At 43.9% G+C, this 16,761-nt stretch overlaps 1 protein-coding gene across 1 annotated transcript in view; it reads left to right on the forward strand.

Moving 5' to 3' along the window:
- Reep1 (receptor accessory protein 1) overlaps nucleotides 1-16,761 on the forward strand; it is a 127,552-nt gene that overhangs the window by 63,728 nt on the left and 47,063 nt on the right. The window contains exon 2 of the mRNA XM_008836737.3: nucleotides 1,230-1,302. Coding sequence (XP_008834959.1) covers nucleotides 1,230-1,302 — 73 coding nt within the window. The remainder of the gene's footprint in view (nucleotides 1-1,229; nucleotides 1,303-16,761) is intronic.

Raw genomic sequence — 16,761 nt, forward strand, 5'->3', positions numbered from 1 at the left:
GGAAAGCAAGCATACCTAGAGCTCTGAGTAGAGATTCCCTGAGTGTCCCACCCTCACCCAAGCCTGGTCTATGTGTCTGTGTTGTGACACTTGAGACGCTGGAGCCAGACATGGGGAGGGTAAAGGTTGCTCTAAGAATTGCTCTTCTGTTCTTGTTGAGATGTGCTCTTGGGAAGAGGGGAGTTTTGGTGGGGGAGGTTTGACCTTGTGTATTCGTCAATAAACTCATTTACATACACACACACACACACACACACACACACACACACACACACAAGGCTGAGGCAGGAAGATCTTGAGGTTGAAGTAAACCTGAGCCAAATAGTGAGACCTTGGCCCAGTTCTCGAAAAAAGCATTCTCAACTCTCAGGGTATTTATATCCACAGGAAAGATGGCTGTCAACCAAAGCATGAAACAGTAGCAAAAGGATACCCTGATGATCTGTACATGATGCTGAGGGATCAGTGGGAAGGGTTGACCTAGTCTGGGAGGTCAGAGAGGCATTCGGGAAATCATAGGGGAATTAGGATCTGATAGATGAATTGATATTAACCAAAGAAAGATGGGTAGGGAACATTCCAGAAGGAGAGAACAGCACTGGAAAGACAAGGTGGAAAGGATAGGGCTAGGGAGAGCTACCCTGCAGATCCTCAGAGGTAGGGCTAAGAGTTGATTATTTACTGACCCCATGGAGCTCTGAGCATAGATCAGAGCAAGTCAGCTGCTGCTGTGATTTTTACTTATGCATCTTAAAAGCAGCAAGAAGCAAATTAAGGCAGGGTGGGGATGTGTTGATGGGAGGAAAGGGTGACCCGATTATATTTGCCATTGGAAAAGCTTATTCAGGCTGCAGGATGCTGAGATTAAATGCAGGTAGATGGGCTGGGAGCCCAAGATGGATAGCTTTGGGAGAGGAAGTCAGTCACTGATTTCCAGAGTCTTGGCTGCCCAGCTGGTTTATCGTCTCCCATTTTGGTCTCCATGATCCCAAATCACCCTTCCATGGTGCCCAAGCCCAGGTAGACGGGAGTGTGTGTGCGACTGTCTCAGGAAAGTGTGGTTCCCAAGGACAACCTAGTGGTGAGCAAAAGACCTTCCCAGCATTCACAAATGTGAATTTCAGTGGCACTTTCCCTTGCTTGGACAAGTGCTCTTGGAATTGATGAACAATCTTCAAACCATATGGATGAAAATCATCTCTCCTTTTTCCTCTGTCTTGTCTCTCTAGGCTCATATTTGGCACCCTTTACCCTGCATATTATTCCTACAAGGCTGTGAAGTCAAAGGACATCAAAGAATATGTAAGTAAAGTGTTTCATTTCAGAGGGGGTGGCCAATGGGTGAGTTATTGGCTGAGCATAAAGTGGCGGTGGAAGGGAGATGTCCTCTTTGGCACAGGCACTGATGTCAGGAAGGAGCCCTCATTGCCCTTCTCACGTGACTTCTCAGGAACCCCAAACCCTTCTAAAACTGTCCCCTGTCTAGACCCTGAGTGTTGAAGTGAGGAAAGCAGAGAAACAGAGAGTTCTGAAATGGCCTCACACGTCGTGTGTGACTTCACCTCCCTCAACCTCAGTTTCTGTAGATCATCGGTTACTGTCAGGCATTGAGGGAAGGGGCAGGGGTCCTAGATTCCAGCAGACCTAGTTTTTCCCTGGATCTACAACTTTCACCCCCATTCCAATCTGTTTCCCAAACCTCACAGTTTAAACCCTGTTGCTATATAAGCTCTTTGAGGCTGTTTATCATCTATCTGTCTCCTGCAGCACCTTTGCAAATAGTTGAGCATATGAGAAGGGGATCAGGAGAACTCACTGGGTAGAGGATTGTAATCATTACTGTTGGATGATTTGTGCCCCTAGCATCATCCCTGGTTATCCTGAGTACCTTCCATTAAGCCACCAATTGGCAAAGACATGCCGAGAGAAGGATGAGTTGAGGGTGTTTGTTCCTATGTAGGGCACTAACCCAGATCAAATTGCAAAGGATGTGGGTTTGATCATAACTTGACTGAGTTGTCAAGCCCTGGCTCTGAAATTTGATTGGTGCAATGCTGAACATGTGGCTTAAACCTCTAAAGGCCTCAGTCACCTCTTCTGAACAGTGGGTAGATAAACAATTCTCCCTCTTCTACTCGGAAGATATTAGTTGGTAAGTTTGGTGTAGGTAAGTAAATAATTCTTCAGAGGCTGAAGAGATGGCTCATGGGTTAAGAGCACTTGCAGCTCTTCTAAATGACCCAGGTTTGGTTCCCAGTACCCACATCAGGCGGTTCACAGCTGATGTTCATAGAACACTTGCCTAGCATGCATGATGTCCTAGGCACAATCCCCAGTACAGAGAAGAAAAATAGACCATATGACCTTTTGGGGGGTCTGGAAAGATGACTCAGTGGTTAATGGCACTTGCTACTCTTCCAAAGGACCTGAGTTCAGTTCTCAGCACCCATGTCTAACTCCAGCTCCAGGGGATTCAGTGCCCTTTTTTGGCTTCCAGGGCATACATTCATACACACACACACACACACACACACACACAGACAGACAGACAGACACACACACACACGCACAAGTAATTTTAAATTTTTTTAAACTAAAAAGAAATAAGCTGGGAGTGGTGGTGCACACCTTTAATCCCAGCACTTGGGAGGCAGAGGCAGGGGAATCTCTGTAAATTCAAGGCCAACCTGGTCTACATAGTGAGTGGTTGGCCAGCCAGGGCAATAGGGAGAACCTGTCTCAAAAAACCTAAAATGAAATAATTCCAATCTGGCTTAGAAAGTCCTTCTCAGATTTCCTATGAAGTCTCAGCCCCAACTCCCCCAGTTTCCCAGAACTGCTTGCTTCAGCTGCTCCTAGCAGGGGACCCACAGTGGGTGATTTCTGAAGACTAGTCTCTGGTATGTGTGAGTACAGCTCCGTGTGCACACTATAAATAGCCAGGAAGTTGCAAACACAGAGGCTCCTGGCTCTCAATTGACATAGCCCAAGCTAAAGCATTAGGCAGCTTCTTCCAGCTCACTTTCTCCTGACCCCTTCCCACCTGTGGTGTAGGGCAGCTGTGCCAGGCAGGGAGGCCTTACTGAGGTCATGATCATGCAGAGCTGATCCCTTGATTTGCAGGGACAAAAAATTCTCTCAGCCCAGCTGGGAGAGATCAAACCCTGGTAAATTGTTTTGTGCTGACTAAACTCATAGGAGCTTGGTGTATGACCAGAATGGCAATTCATTAATTTAGAATGAAAACTGTAACTGACAAGCAGAGCAGCTGTTTGTGTTGGCTGGTGAGTGCATGCTTTCCCCTATGGGGAAAACTTGGGAGTTAAGATTCAAAGATTTCTGGGTAACAATGGAATTAGAAGAAAGGAGCTAAGTGGTACCAGGTAGACCTGCCTCTTTCCTCTATACTCACATGCACACACACACACACACACACACACACACACACACACGTTTCAATGTCACTCTAACATACACTGGCACATCTGTCCCATATGTGCACATATATACACTCCCATATTTCCTTTTTGCAGTCTGTTCTAGTTTCACTTCTGTTGTTGTGATTAAACACTCTGACCAGGGCCTGGGGAAATGCTTAAGCAGATAAGAGTGCTTGCTGCTCTTCCAGGGGCCCTAAGTTCAATTCCCAGCACCCATGTTGGGTGGCTCACAACCATCTGTAACTCCAGACACAGGGTACCAACGCCCTCTTCTGATGTCTGTAGGTGCCTGCACACGTGGCATACACACAGAGACACATAGACACAAAATTAAAAAATAAAATAAACCTTAAAAACAAAAGAAACAAAAAACCACTCTGACCAAAAGCACACAGGGAGGAAAGGAAATATCTGACTTACATTTCCAATTCCCTGTCCATCATTGAGGGAAATCAGGGCAGGAACCCGAAGGAACGTGTATTGGTTACTCTTCTGTTGCTATGATAAAGCACCGTGATGAAGACACCTTGTAGAAGGAAGAGGTTATTGGGCTTATGGTTCCCCAGGGATAAGAGTCCATCATGATGGGGAGCTGTGGCAGGAAACAACCAGAGCAGAAAGCTGAGGGTTCATGTCTTCAAGCACATTCAGGAAGCAGAGAGAGTGAATTGGAAGTGGGATGAAGCTGTGAACTCTCAAAGTCCACCCCAGTGACATACTTCCTCCACCAAGGCTACTCTGTCTAAATCTTCCAAAATAGCACTACCAGCTGGGGACCATATACCACACGTTCAAACACTTGGGGGACATCTCTGATTCAGACCATAGCAACACACCTGCTATTCCACACAGCATTATATCTAACCAGAGAACTAACTCACAGTCAAAGTTTACAGCAGAAACTATGGAGGAATGCAACTTGATGGCTCACACGGCTCATGCTCAGCTACTTCCTTATACAGCCCAGGACCACCTGCCTAAAGAATGATGCTACCCACAGAGGGCTGGGCTCTCCTATATCAATTAATAAGCAAGACGGTTCTCCACAGACATGCCCATAGGCCAGTTCAATTTAAGAAATTCCTAAATTAAGGCTTTCTTCTCAGGTGATTTTTGGTTGTGACAAGTTGACACTTAAACTTAAATCACATGCAATCCTTTCACCTAATAGCCATACCTGGAACTTCCTCTGACTCCTGCTTCTCTCTTACTGCTCAACTCCATTTATACTCATACTCATTCTGTGTCCATTCATCCTTAGCACCGTTGTCATCATTCGAACTAAGTCTCTCATCCTTCTCCACCGACACTCTGGCACGTGCATCACATCATTTTCCCTGGAGCACCTCAATGGCCTCCTGAATTAGCTTTTAAATTGTTTATTTATTATTTCAAAATCAGCTATAGCTGATCTGATAGCTATTTATTATCTCTAATTTGTAAAAGATATTCAACAAATACAGGTTATTAGATAATGCAGTTTGTTTTTTGGGTTTTTTTTTTTTTTTTGGTCTTTTTTTGAGGCAGGATCTCCCTGCAGCCCCAGATGTCCTAGAACTCACTATGTAGACCAGGCTGGCCTTGAACTCACAGAGATCCACCTGCCTCTGCCTCCCGAGTGCTGGGATTAAAGGCGTGTGCCACCATACCTGGCCAGATAATGTAATTTTTTAAAGATTTATTTTTGGACTAGTCAAAAAGACAAAAAAAAAAGATTTATTTTCTTTTCTGGGGTCGGGCATGGTGGTATACACCTTTAATCCCAGTACTTGAGAGGTAGAGGCAGGCAAATCTCTATGAGGTTGAGGCCAATCTGGTCTACATAATGAGTTCCAGACTAGCTGGGGCTGCAGGGAGATCTTATCTTGAAAAACCAAAATAAATAAATAAATAATTTTTATTATCTTTTTAATTATGTGTCTCTCTGTGAGTATGTGCACATGAGTACAGAAGAGGGCATCTGATCCCCTGGAGCTGGAGATACAGGTTATTGTGAGCTACCTGACATGGGTGCTGGGAATTGAATTTGGGTCCTCTGCAAGAGTTAAGTGCTCTTAACTGTTGAGCCATCTCTCCAGCTCTGGATAATCCAAATTCCTTTTTTTTTTGGTCTTTTTGAGACAGGGTCTCCCTGTAGCCCCAGCTGTCCTGGAACTCACTATGTAGACCAGGCTGGCCTTGAACTCAGAGATCCACCAGCCTCTGCCTCCCAAGTGCTGGGATTAAAGGCATTGGTATAAAAAAAACATACATTTATTAGCTTACAGTCCTGGAGGACACAGCCTGCTGGATGTCACAGGCAGGGCTGTTTCCTTTCCAGTCTCTGGAGGAGAGTCCATTTCCTTGTGTTTGAGGCTCCTAGACACAGTAGGCTCTCTGCTCATGCCCCTTCCTCCAACTTCAAAGCCAGCAGTGTAGCATCTCTGAGCAGTCTCTATTGTCGCCTCACCTCTGACACAGTTGGGAACAATTCTCTTTTAAGGATGCATGTGATTACAGTGGGTCTAGAATAATCGTCCCATATCAATGTCCTTAACTCAACAACTCTGCCAAGTCCTCTTTGTTGTGTATCAAATTAGGATGTCAGCATCCCTGGGGAACCATTAGTCTGCCTATCACACTCCTGACTGGCTCCCTTGTCATCCTGCCCTGTCATCCACATAACATCCAGAAGCCTTTTAAAAATGGAAACCTGTGCAGAGTGTGGTGGTGCACACCTTTAATCCCAGCACTTCACTCTGGAGGCAGAGGCAGGCAGATCTTCGTGAGTTCAAGGCCAGCCTGGTCCATAGTGAGTTCCAGGCCAGCTGGGGCTACAGAGAGTCCCTGTCTCAAAAAGACAAAAAAAAAAAAAGAAAGAAAAGAAAAGAAAGGAAACCTGTCTATTGTCTATCCCACTTCCTCTGAAGTTTTTAATGACTGTTAATCATCTGCAAGATGGATGGCTATATTCCTTTATGTGATGTTGATCTTTCTTCCTACTTTCCAGCCATTTCTCTACAAGTTTTCAGTGCTCTTGATCTCAGCACCTAAAGTGTCATCTGTGGACCAGCATCTTCAATATCTCCTGGGAGCTTAGTAATGAAGCATCTGCAGTCCTATGCCAACCTCCTAAATCAAAACCAGCATTGTAAAGCCAGGTGTGGTCATGCACATCTGCAATCACAGCACTCAGGAGGCAGAGACTGGAAAATGAACACAAGTTCAAGGCCAGCCTGGGCTGCATAGTAAGACCATATTTCAAAAACCAAAACCAGGTTGGAGAGGGCTGGAGAGATGGCTCAGCAGTTAAGACCACTGGCTGCTCTTGCAGAGGACCCAGGTTTGATTCCCAGCACCCACATGGCAGCTAACAACCATCCATAACTCCAGTTCCAGGGGATCTGACCTGTGTGGGCATTGCACAGCACAGGTGCACTTACATACATGCAGGCAATACACTCACACAAAAATAATAAAAATAAATAAAATACTTCTAAAAACAAAAACCAAATTAAATCAACATTCTTAACAAGACAATGAATTTGAGAAATGCCACTCTTGATATTCATAGATTCTTATTTCCTTCTTCCTTCTTTCTTTCCTTTTTTCTGGTAATGATCACCCTGTAGGCCAGGCTGGCCTTGAACTCACAAAATATAATTAGTTAGTGTGCTGGATAGCGTTAGTGTCAACTTGACACACCTGGATTGAGGGAGCCTCAATTGGGGAATTGCCTCTATTGGACTGGCCTGTGGCCATGTCTGAGGGGCATCTTCTTGATGAGTGATGTGGGAGGGCCCAGTCCACTGTGGGTGGTGCCACCCATGGGCAGGTGGTCCTTTGTTGCATAAGAAAGTAGCCTGGGCGGGGGCCGGGGGAGAAAGCCAGTAAGCAGCATTCCTCCATGGCCTGTGCTCCAGCTCCTGCCTCCAGGTTCCTGCTCTGAGTTCCTACCTTGGGCTTCCAGATGAATTGTGACCCGGGAGATGTAAGCCCAATAAACCCTTTCCTCCCCAAGTTGGTAGTGGTCAGAGTATTTTGTCACAGCAATGAAGAACAAACTTGGACAGTTAGAAAATTTAAGTCAATGGGACTAGAGAGATGGCTCAATGGTTAAGAGTGAAGAAGATCAGAGTTTGATTCCGCACCAAAGGCCAGCTCTAGAGGATTCAATGCCCTTCTTACACCATTCCCCACCACACACATGAATAAAAATAGCAAAATGGCTGCAGGATAAAGGTTCTTGTGCCAAGCCTGATGCAAATTCAATCTGCAGGACCCACATGGTGGAAGGAGAGAACACACACACACACACACACACACACACACGCACATTTAAGTTAAGCCAAGCATAATGACACACTCCTGTAATCTCAGCACCTGAGCCTGAGGTAAGAGGATTGCTGCAAGTTTGAGGGCAGCCTGGGCTACATAGCAAGACCTTCTCTCAAGCAAAATGAAACACAGTGCAGGAGAACCAGGAGTTGAAGGTCAGCGTCAGCTGTATACATAACCCAGAAAGAGAATACAGGTCGATGGCAAGTCTCTATTCATGCAACTTGTTAGGAGTCCACAGTGGTTTTTAAAGGGCAAATCATGACATTTAAACAAATAAAATGTTGAAATTTTTATTTAATTCATTAATTAATGAGAGAACCAGTAAGAGGTTGAAAAACTAGTTCAAGGATGGAAGTATAGTCCTGTAGTAAAGTGCTTATTTAACATGCCCTGGGTTCAATCCCCAACACTGCAACAACAGCAACAAATATTTCAAAGGAGACCCAGAGTGGCACACACACACATAGGAAGCAAGAATGTTGAAAACCTAGAGTGGTTGCCCTAATTTAGACTCTCAGCTGAGGCAGGGGGATCACAAATTCAAGGCCAGCCTAGGCTACATAGTGAGACCCTGTCTCAAAATCAGAAACAAACATAATGAGTTTGTTATTATTAAACTGATTACTTTTGCAATGGACAAAATTTATTTGCATCCCTATGGAAAAACTATTTTCTTTGCAATCAGTTTTCTATAACCTAAAAAATTGTAAAATAGTGCAAAAACATAAAACAGTAAGATATCCAAAGAATCAAAATAGTTCAGAAGTATGCACTAGACACCCAGCATTCCACAGGATGCCCAGGCTTTTCCAAGTATTCCTGATACTTCTGTCTCTTTTAAAAATTCATTTATGTTCAGCAAATATATTTTGGTTTTTTTTTTCTGAGACAGGATCTCATGTATCCCAGGCTAGCCTCAAACTCACTAGGTAGCCAAGGATGACCTTGAACTTCTGATCCTCCTGCCTCCACCTCTAGAATTACAGATGTGCAACACCATGCCTAGTTTATGCAGTGCTGGGGATGGAACCCAGGGTTTCCTGAATGCTAGGCAAGCACTTCACCAACCGAACTACATCCCAGCCCAGTACTCCTCTCTTCTAGCGTCCAATCATGCTCTCTCTGCTTTCAATTAGAGCTTTGGGGAAGTAGGATTCCTTATGTGGGGGTGTGGCCAGAGCTTCATGGCTGAGAATCATATGCAAACTTGCCTCATTAAGATTGTAGCAATGTCATCTATTATCTTTTACCTCTAAACAAGACAGTATTAGGAAAACCCCAATTCCCATTTACCCTCCTTCCTGCTGCCTTGATAGCCAGGATCAAAGCCCATAAATCCCTTTATCATATATTTCCTACTGGTGTGTGTCTCTTGAAGTGGCTGGTGACAGTAAAGTCCCTGCTTCCATTTCATTCAAAGTGTTTTGTGTCGCCTGGTAGAAATAGCCATCCCCTCCGGTAATAAAGATAATTAAAAAGCAGAGATCTGAAATTTGTGATTTGAAGAAAGAATATTGTGAGTTAGACAAGTGATTCTCAAACAAATATACATATTAATGAACAGGGATATCAAGAAAAATGCAGATTTGATCCAGTAGGTCTGAGAAGGGGCTGGAAATCTCATTTCTACCAAGCTCCCAGCTGATACCAATGCTGCAAGTACACAGACTACAGTTTGAGCTACAAAGAGCTGGTATTCAGCTTAATTATAATAAATGTTCCCTCTTTTTCCTTGGCTCCTGAAATTGTTTCCAGATAAAAATCAGTGATATACATTGGTTACTAGTTCATAGAAAAACATCCTCTAGGACAGCACATCAACCTTCCTTGGGAGATGTTGATTCCTGAACTCTCAAGGCTGGGTAGGGGTGGATAAGGACAGTTGCTTCCAGGCAGTGAAGTACGTAAAACAAAGGACTCCCTAAAGTGTCAGCCTGTTGTCATATTTCTTTTGTTATAAATGGAGGTGTTTGGTAAGAAGGAGTATTGTGTGAGATGTGTGAAAATAAGCAGGTCAGGAACCTGTGAGATGCTTCAGTCAGTGAACCTGCTTGTCAACAAGACTGGTAGCCTGAGTTCAGTCCCTAGGACCCACATGGTCGAAAGAGAGACCCACATGGTAGAGGAGTTCAACTCATGCAGGTTGTCCGTTGAACTCCACATGTGTGCTGAGATAGCACAAACACACATACACACACACACACACACACACACACACCACAATGAAAAAAAAATTAATGAGCAGGTCATTCCTAAAGTCCTCAGCTTGCTGTGTGACTCCCAGAATCAAGGGAATAAAGAAAGCAAGTCTTTATATAGAGCAAATGATTCCAGAAAAGAGTCTATGCTGCTTCCTCTGTTAGGAAAGAGGCCTGGAGTCATGGACCTCTGCCAGGAGGCTGACTGGTACCTTGAGACAGGTACCATCCCAGATATGCTTGGTGACTGACTAGTGATCATAGACTGCTCAGCACTGGTGAGAAGGATTTTACATTGCTGAGCTCTCAAATTGCCTGCTGCCTCTATATGGCCACTTGGTACGTGAGTTCATTGAACTCGTAAACGGAACTTGAGGAAAGAGGCTAGCTGATGTCCACATCCACCTCCTCCTCTGCTGCGATATGCTGTGCTGAGTGCAATCATGGGCCATACATGTTGTCCTTCTCTGGGCCCACTGAAGACCAGATCATCTCCACACCATTCTCAGCTCAGCCCTTCCATGGACCTCATCATGTAACCAGTCACTTCATTTTAAGATATGTTTGAGATTTGACTCATAGGTGGAAAGACACAGACATGGAAACACCTGACATGAAGAGGTCTCTTCTCAGGGTCCCTAGGGTCCCTAGGAGAAGGCATAGCATGTCATGTAGGACCCCATGAGAGAGCACTAGAGCCAGGCAGCCAGAGGAGGCAGGTGGTAGGGATGGGGTCATGGATCACAGCCTTTACCATGGTCTCTGGGGAAAGAAGGGCAAGCAGAATTAGGATTAGCTCATTTGAATGACTTCAGTAGATTCCAGCTTTGTCTGATAGTCTAGTGTTCTGATACTTGATGCTAGATGATTATGAGAGCTCCAGAAAGGAATATATCTCCAGAAGGAGACAGCTCTGTCAGTAAGTGCTTGTCCTGCAAGATTGATGACCTGAGTTCAACTCCCCCAGAGCTCACATAAAAATGCCGGATATGGTGGTATGCATTGTAATCTCAGCTCTGGGGAGGCAGAGACAGGAAGATCCCTAGCTAGTGAATCCAAATTGGTAAACTCTAGCCTATAAGAGACACTATCTCAAAAAAAGGTGGACGACATTTCTCAGGATGACACCCAATATTATCCTCTGGCCTCCATGCACACCCAAATCCATATGTGTTCCTCCCACACATGAACATGTACACACACACACACACACACACACACACACACTCACACATTTTTTTAAAAGGGTAGGACTGGAGAGATAGCTTAATAGTCAAGAACACTCGTTGATCTTGAAGAGGACTGCAGGTTGGTTCCCATCACCACCTGTAATTCCAGCCCCAGGAGATCTAACACCCTCTTCTGGCCTTCACAATCACCCATACTCACATGTACATACCCAGACATAGACACAGACATACAAATAATTAAAAATAAAATCTTTTTTTTTTTGAGACAAGGTCTCCCTGTAGCCCCAGCTGACCTGCAACTTGCTAATGTAGACCAGGATGGCCTCAAACTCACAGAGATCCACCTGCTTCTGCCTTCCAAGTACAGGGATTAAAGATATGTGCCACCATGCCCTGCCAAATTAAAAAAGAAAAGCGGGAGTTTGGAATAGGGCTCTGGGTTGAGCAACTTGCATCTGAAAGGCACACTCTGAGCAAATCTTTCACTGTTTCTGAATACCTGCTGGCACTAGGTTTGAGTCCCTGTAAGGCCTCAGATGCCACAATATGAAGAATACAGAAGATGCATAAGTGCAGCTTGTATGACATGATGACCGTGTGCAGGCTCTGCCTGAGAGCAGTTCCCCTACCACGCTATGCCCAGTGCTCAAAGTTCTGCCCTCAGGGGAAATTTATTTCCTCACTCCCTCAGGGCTACCCCTGACCATATAACCAGCTGTCCACTGTGAACTGGTGCCAGCAGATGGTACAGAATCATCTGTAAGCCAGGCTCAGGTTTTTTTCTTTCTCAGTCACTTGGCACAGGTAAGTCCTTGTGAGACGGAAGCAGAGTCAGATACAAGAGAACTGTGAAAGGCTTGAGAAATATACCTGCTTGGAGTGGGGGAGGGGGGTCCTGAACAGAAGGTGAGGTCCACAGCTCACAGGGAAGACCTTTGGCAAGCTGACAGGGAGCCTGGGAGCGTTGCCTGATGGACTGTGAAGCCCCAGCCAGATGAGGTTCATGGAAAGTCTCCAAGCCTGCTTTCTGCTCTGAGCTCAGAAGACTTGCTTAGCCTGAGGATGGAAGCCTCTCTCCTATCCCATCACTCCTGGATCCTGTCCTGACCAGTCCAGGGGCACACCCCAGTCACACAGTCAACTTTCCACTTCTGAGCCACTCTTAGACATCACTGCTCACATTGCCTGTAGTTCTCTCTCTCAGTTCTGATTAAAGACCCACAAGACTCCTCCTTCCTTATCCTGCAGGGGTCTGAATAAAATCTTCAAACCTACAAAGTTTTATTTGAAGGTTGGCAAAAGTATCTGTCATGGAGCTGGAGAGATGATTCAGGAGTTAAGAGCACTGGCTGCTCTTGCAGAGGGCCTGGATTTGATCCCCACCATCTACATGGCAGCTAACAACCATCTGTAATTCCAGTTCCAGGGGATCTGACGCCCTCTTCTGACCTCTGGGGGCATTGCATGACATGAGTGCACTTATATACTTGCAGGCAATACACTCATACACATAAAATAAAAATAATAAAATAATAATAAATTTTTAAATATTGAAAAAATATCTCTCATTTGGTTTCTGTGATTTCCTAGTAATTTTAAAGATTTTTTAATTTTTATTTTATGTGTATGAGTGTTTTTTCTCTAAGTACATCACTTGCATGCCTGGTGCCCATTGATCCAGAAGAGAGCATTGGACCCCCTGGAACTGGAGTTACAGTTGTGAGCCACCATATGTGTGCTGGGAACCAAAGCCGGGTTCTCTACAAGAGCAGCAAGTGCTCTTGACTGCTGAACCATCTTTCCAGCCACCATTTCCTGGTAATTTTAGATGAATATTGTTTCTTTCTCCAAGACCCCAGTATGCTCAACTCAACACATCATCCTTGGGTCCTTCTTTTCGTGTGTGTGTGTGTGTGTGTGTGTGTGTGTGTGTGTGTGTCTTTTTGAGACAGGATCTCCCTGAAGCCTCAGCTGGCCTGGAATTCACTATATAGACCATGCTGGCCTCTATCTCACAGAGACCTGCCTGCCTCTGCCTCCCAAGTACTGGGACTAAAGGCATGCACTACCACTCTCCTCCCAGCAAGAGAGTCTTTAGCAGCTCTTTTCCTTGATGTTCAATTTATTTTTTAATGTATATAATTGAATTTTTGTGCATTTCATACAATATATCTTAATCATATTTAGACGCCCCCCTCCACAATCTGCACCCTCCCACAGCTCTCCCACCAGATTTCATGCATTATGTTAAAGCCTACTGAGTCAAGTTTCTGTGTCCAGATAGCTCAAGAGAAGGGTGGATAAGAGGAGACAGGTATTATCAAGGGGAAGATGGGGGTACTTTAACTGGGGAGGGAGAAGGGAGGCTTAGACAGGGAGAGAAGAGATAAATAATGGTTAGGTGATGTGGAAATCTAGAAGGAAATGTATTAGTTAAAAAACTTACTGAAAAATACACATACAATGTATGTATAAGACTACATGTATATAGCTGAAGGCAATATAACAGGAAGCACAGTGCCAGACAGGAGAAACTGCCCTTCAACTTGGTCCTTCTTTCTGTATGAACTTATTTTGAAATGAAAGAGTGCATGAAGAGAACTTCTTTAGGTTAAGGCTTCAGGCTCCCTCCAGGCAGCTCCTTGGTGTCAATCAGTAGTCCCAACTTCCTTCCCTCTGAGCTTTCGTCTTGCCTCCCCGAGAGAGCTGTAGAGCATTCTTCTCGAATGTTCCCTGGGACCCTCAAACTTCCTTCAACCCCATGGAATTCAGCCTCTTCTCCCTAAATTTGCTCTCTTTACTTCTTTTGTTTGTTTGTTGGTTGGTTGGTTGGTTACGCATTGCCCCACATAACAGTCACTCCTGCCCTGGTGTCAACGGGTGCCTTTCCTCTTCGGTCTATGGAGCTATAGACACGTGGAGCACCTGTAGGAAGCACCCACCTTCTCAGAAGCTCTCTAATTCTCTCCTTCTCAAAAATTGGATAGACAGTAGTTTCCAAAGTCTATTCTTTCTCAACTTTTTGGGAACTATGTTTTTCCCTATTCACAATATACCATTCAAATCTAGCCTTTCAAAAAAAATTCATTCAGCACCTATTCTGTGCTGGGAACTGTCCTGGACACTAAAGAAAAACTGGTTTCCACTCACAACGAGCTTATGATCTATTAGGGAAAGCAGACAAATAAACAGAGGCTCTCAAACACAGGAACAGAATGCAGCCTGCAGGATGAAGGGAAGGAGAGGAACCAACCTGACCTTTGGGCACTTCTTTTTACTTTTTATTTAAGATCTTCTAAAGGTGGGCATGGTGGCACATACCTGTAATCCCAGCATTGGGGAAGCAGAGACAAGAGGATCAGGAATTCAAGGTCATCCTCAACTACATAACAAATTTGAGACTAGCATAGTATACATGAGAAAAATTTAATGCAAGCTCTAGTTATTCATTATTGCTGTGCTGGAAAGCAGTATCCCTTTATATATACCCTGTACCCTGCTGCCTGCTGTAATCACCTTTTTTTGCCAATTCTTTGGGATTTTCTACACAAAGGATCATGCCATTTGTGAAGAAAATTGGCCTTATTTTTCTTCTCAGTCTGTATACCCTTTCTTTTTTTCCTATCTTACTGCATTAGCGAGAACTTCCATAAATATAGAACAGAAGAGATAAGATGTCTTTGCTATTGTAAAGGATGAAGCAGCTATTTTCTTACCACTAAATATGATGTTATTGTAGAGTTTTAAAAATATTTTTTAATTTTTTTGATTTATTTTTATTTTATGTGTATGTGTATTGCCCGCATGCAATACACCCATGTTGTGCAGTGCCTACAGAGGTCAGAAGAGTGCATAGGATCCACTGGAACTGGAGTGACAGACAATTGTTAGCCACCCTATGGGTGCTGGGAATCAAACCTGGGTCCTCTGCAAGAGCAGCTAATGCTCTTAACTGGTGAGCCATCCCTCCAGACCTAGAGTATAAATACTCTTTATCTATAGAGTCAAATCTGTGTCCCTGAATGCTCTTCAGTGTGAGTCTATCCACTGCAGCCTGGTTAACCTACCCAGAGGTCACACCCTTAAAGAAGACTGACTTGGTTGAGGAGGTTCCTCTGTATTCCTGCTTTGCTAAGAGTTCTTTTAAAAAAATTATTTATGTATTTATTGCGTGTGAGAGAGTATGTTGCAGGAGTTAGTTCTCTCCTTCCACCAAGTGGGTCCCAGGGATCAAACCAGGTCATCAGGCTTGGTAGCAAACACCTTTACCCACAGAACCATCTCCCCAGCCCAAGAGTCCTTTTGATTTAAAGTTAGAAATGGGTCTTGGACTTACTCATTATTTAGTTTTATTTTTGTTTTGTGGATCTTTAGTGGGGTAGGTATGCTGGGATCAAACTTGGGCTCGTGCAAGTAAACTGTGCTTTACTACTGAGATATACACCCAGCTCGGACTAATTCATATGAATTGAACTTTTTAAATAGATATGTGCCCTTGGCACATTTTTTCCATTTTCCTTTTCTTATCATTTTATTTAGTTATTTTTCCTGGGTTTAAATGTTTATATATGTGTATGTGTCTGTATGTACACATGTCGTGTGTGGGGGGTGCCCTCAGAGACCAGAAGAGGATATTGGATCTCTTGGAGCTGGAGTTACAGGTGGTTGTGAGCTATCTGATATGGGAGCTGGGAACCCATCTTCTGCAAGAGCAGCAAGGGTTCTTAATCTCTGAGCATCTCTCCAGCCCCTATTCCTGCTTATACATAGCTTTCTACTGTATGCTGGATTCTGTATATGACAGACTATAGAAACACTAGATGTGGGGAGTGTGTTGTTCCAACAGACAGCTAAATTGTGACATATCACCTTGACTCCCAATTAGCTGGGTCTTACATTGTATTGGGACAAAAGTATTTCAGCCTTACCCTTCAGACCCAGAGCTAGTATGTCAGTGCTGGGATGTAAATTTTTCTTCTGAGATGTGATCCTTTAGATGTCTTGCTGGAAATTCCAAAATGTGTACTAGCCCTACTTGGCAGGATTTGAACTCCAAACTGTTTTTCCTACAGTGAAGAGAAATAGAATTTCTGCTTAACTCCTTCAGTTTTGTAATTTGGGGAGATGTGTTAGAAATACAAATAAATTTTCATTCATATATATGTATATATATATGAATGGAAATATATATGGATCCCTGCTAAAGATCTATCATCTAGAGCTTTGTCCTTAGCCATACCAACCTGGATTAAATCTTGTATGACTCCACCAAGGATTGAATCTCTTCCGAGAGTTTCTATGGATCTCTCTATATATGAATATATATTAAATATATATATTGTTTTGTTTGAGACAGGGTCTCACTATGTAACTCTGGCTGGCCTGGAACTCGCTGCATAGACGAGGCTGGCCTTGAACTCACAGAGATCTGCCTCCCGAATTCTGGGATTAAAGGAGTGTGCCACTGTGCCTGGGTTTGATTTGTGTATATTAATTATACAAAATAATGTGTTCATTATGATATTTTCATACACACATAAGATATACTTTGATCTCTCTCTGTGTCTCTCTCTCTATCTCTCTCTCTCTCTCTCTCTCTCTCTCTCTCTCTCT

The sequence above is a fragment of the Nannospalax galili genome, unplaced genomic scaffold (genome assembly GCF_000622305.1).
Source record: "Nannospalax galili isolate Female #2095 unplaced genomic scaffold, S.galili_v1.0 scaffold138, whole genome shotgun sequence".
Lineage (NCBI taxonomy): Eukaryota > Metazoa > Chordata > Mammalia > Rodentia > Spalacidae > Nannospalax > Nannospalax galili.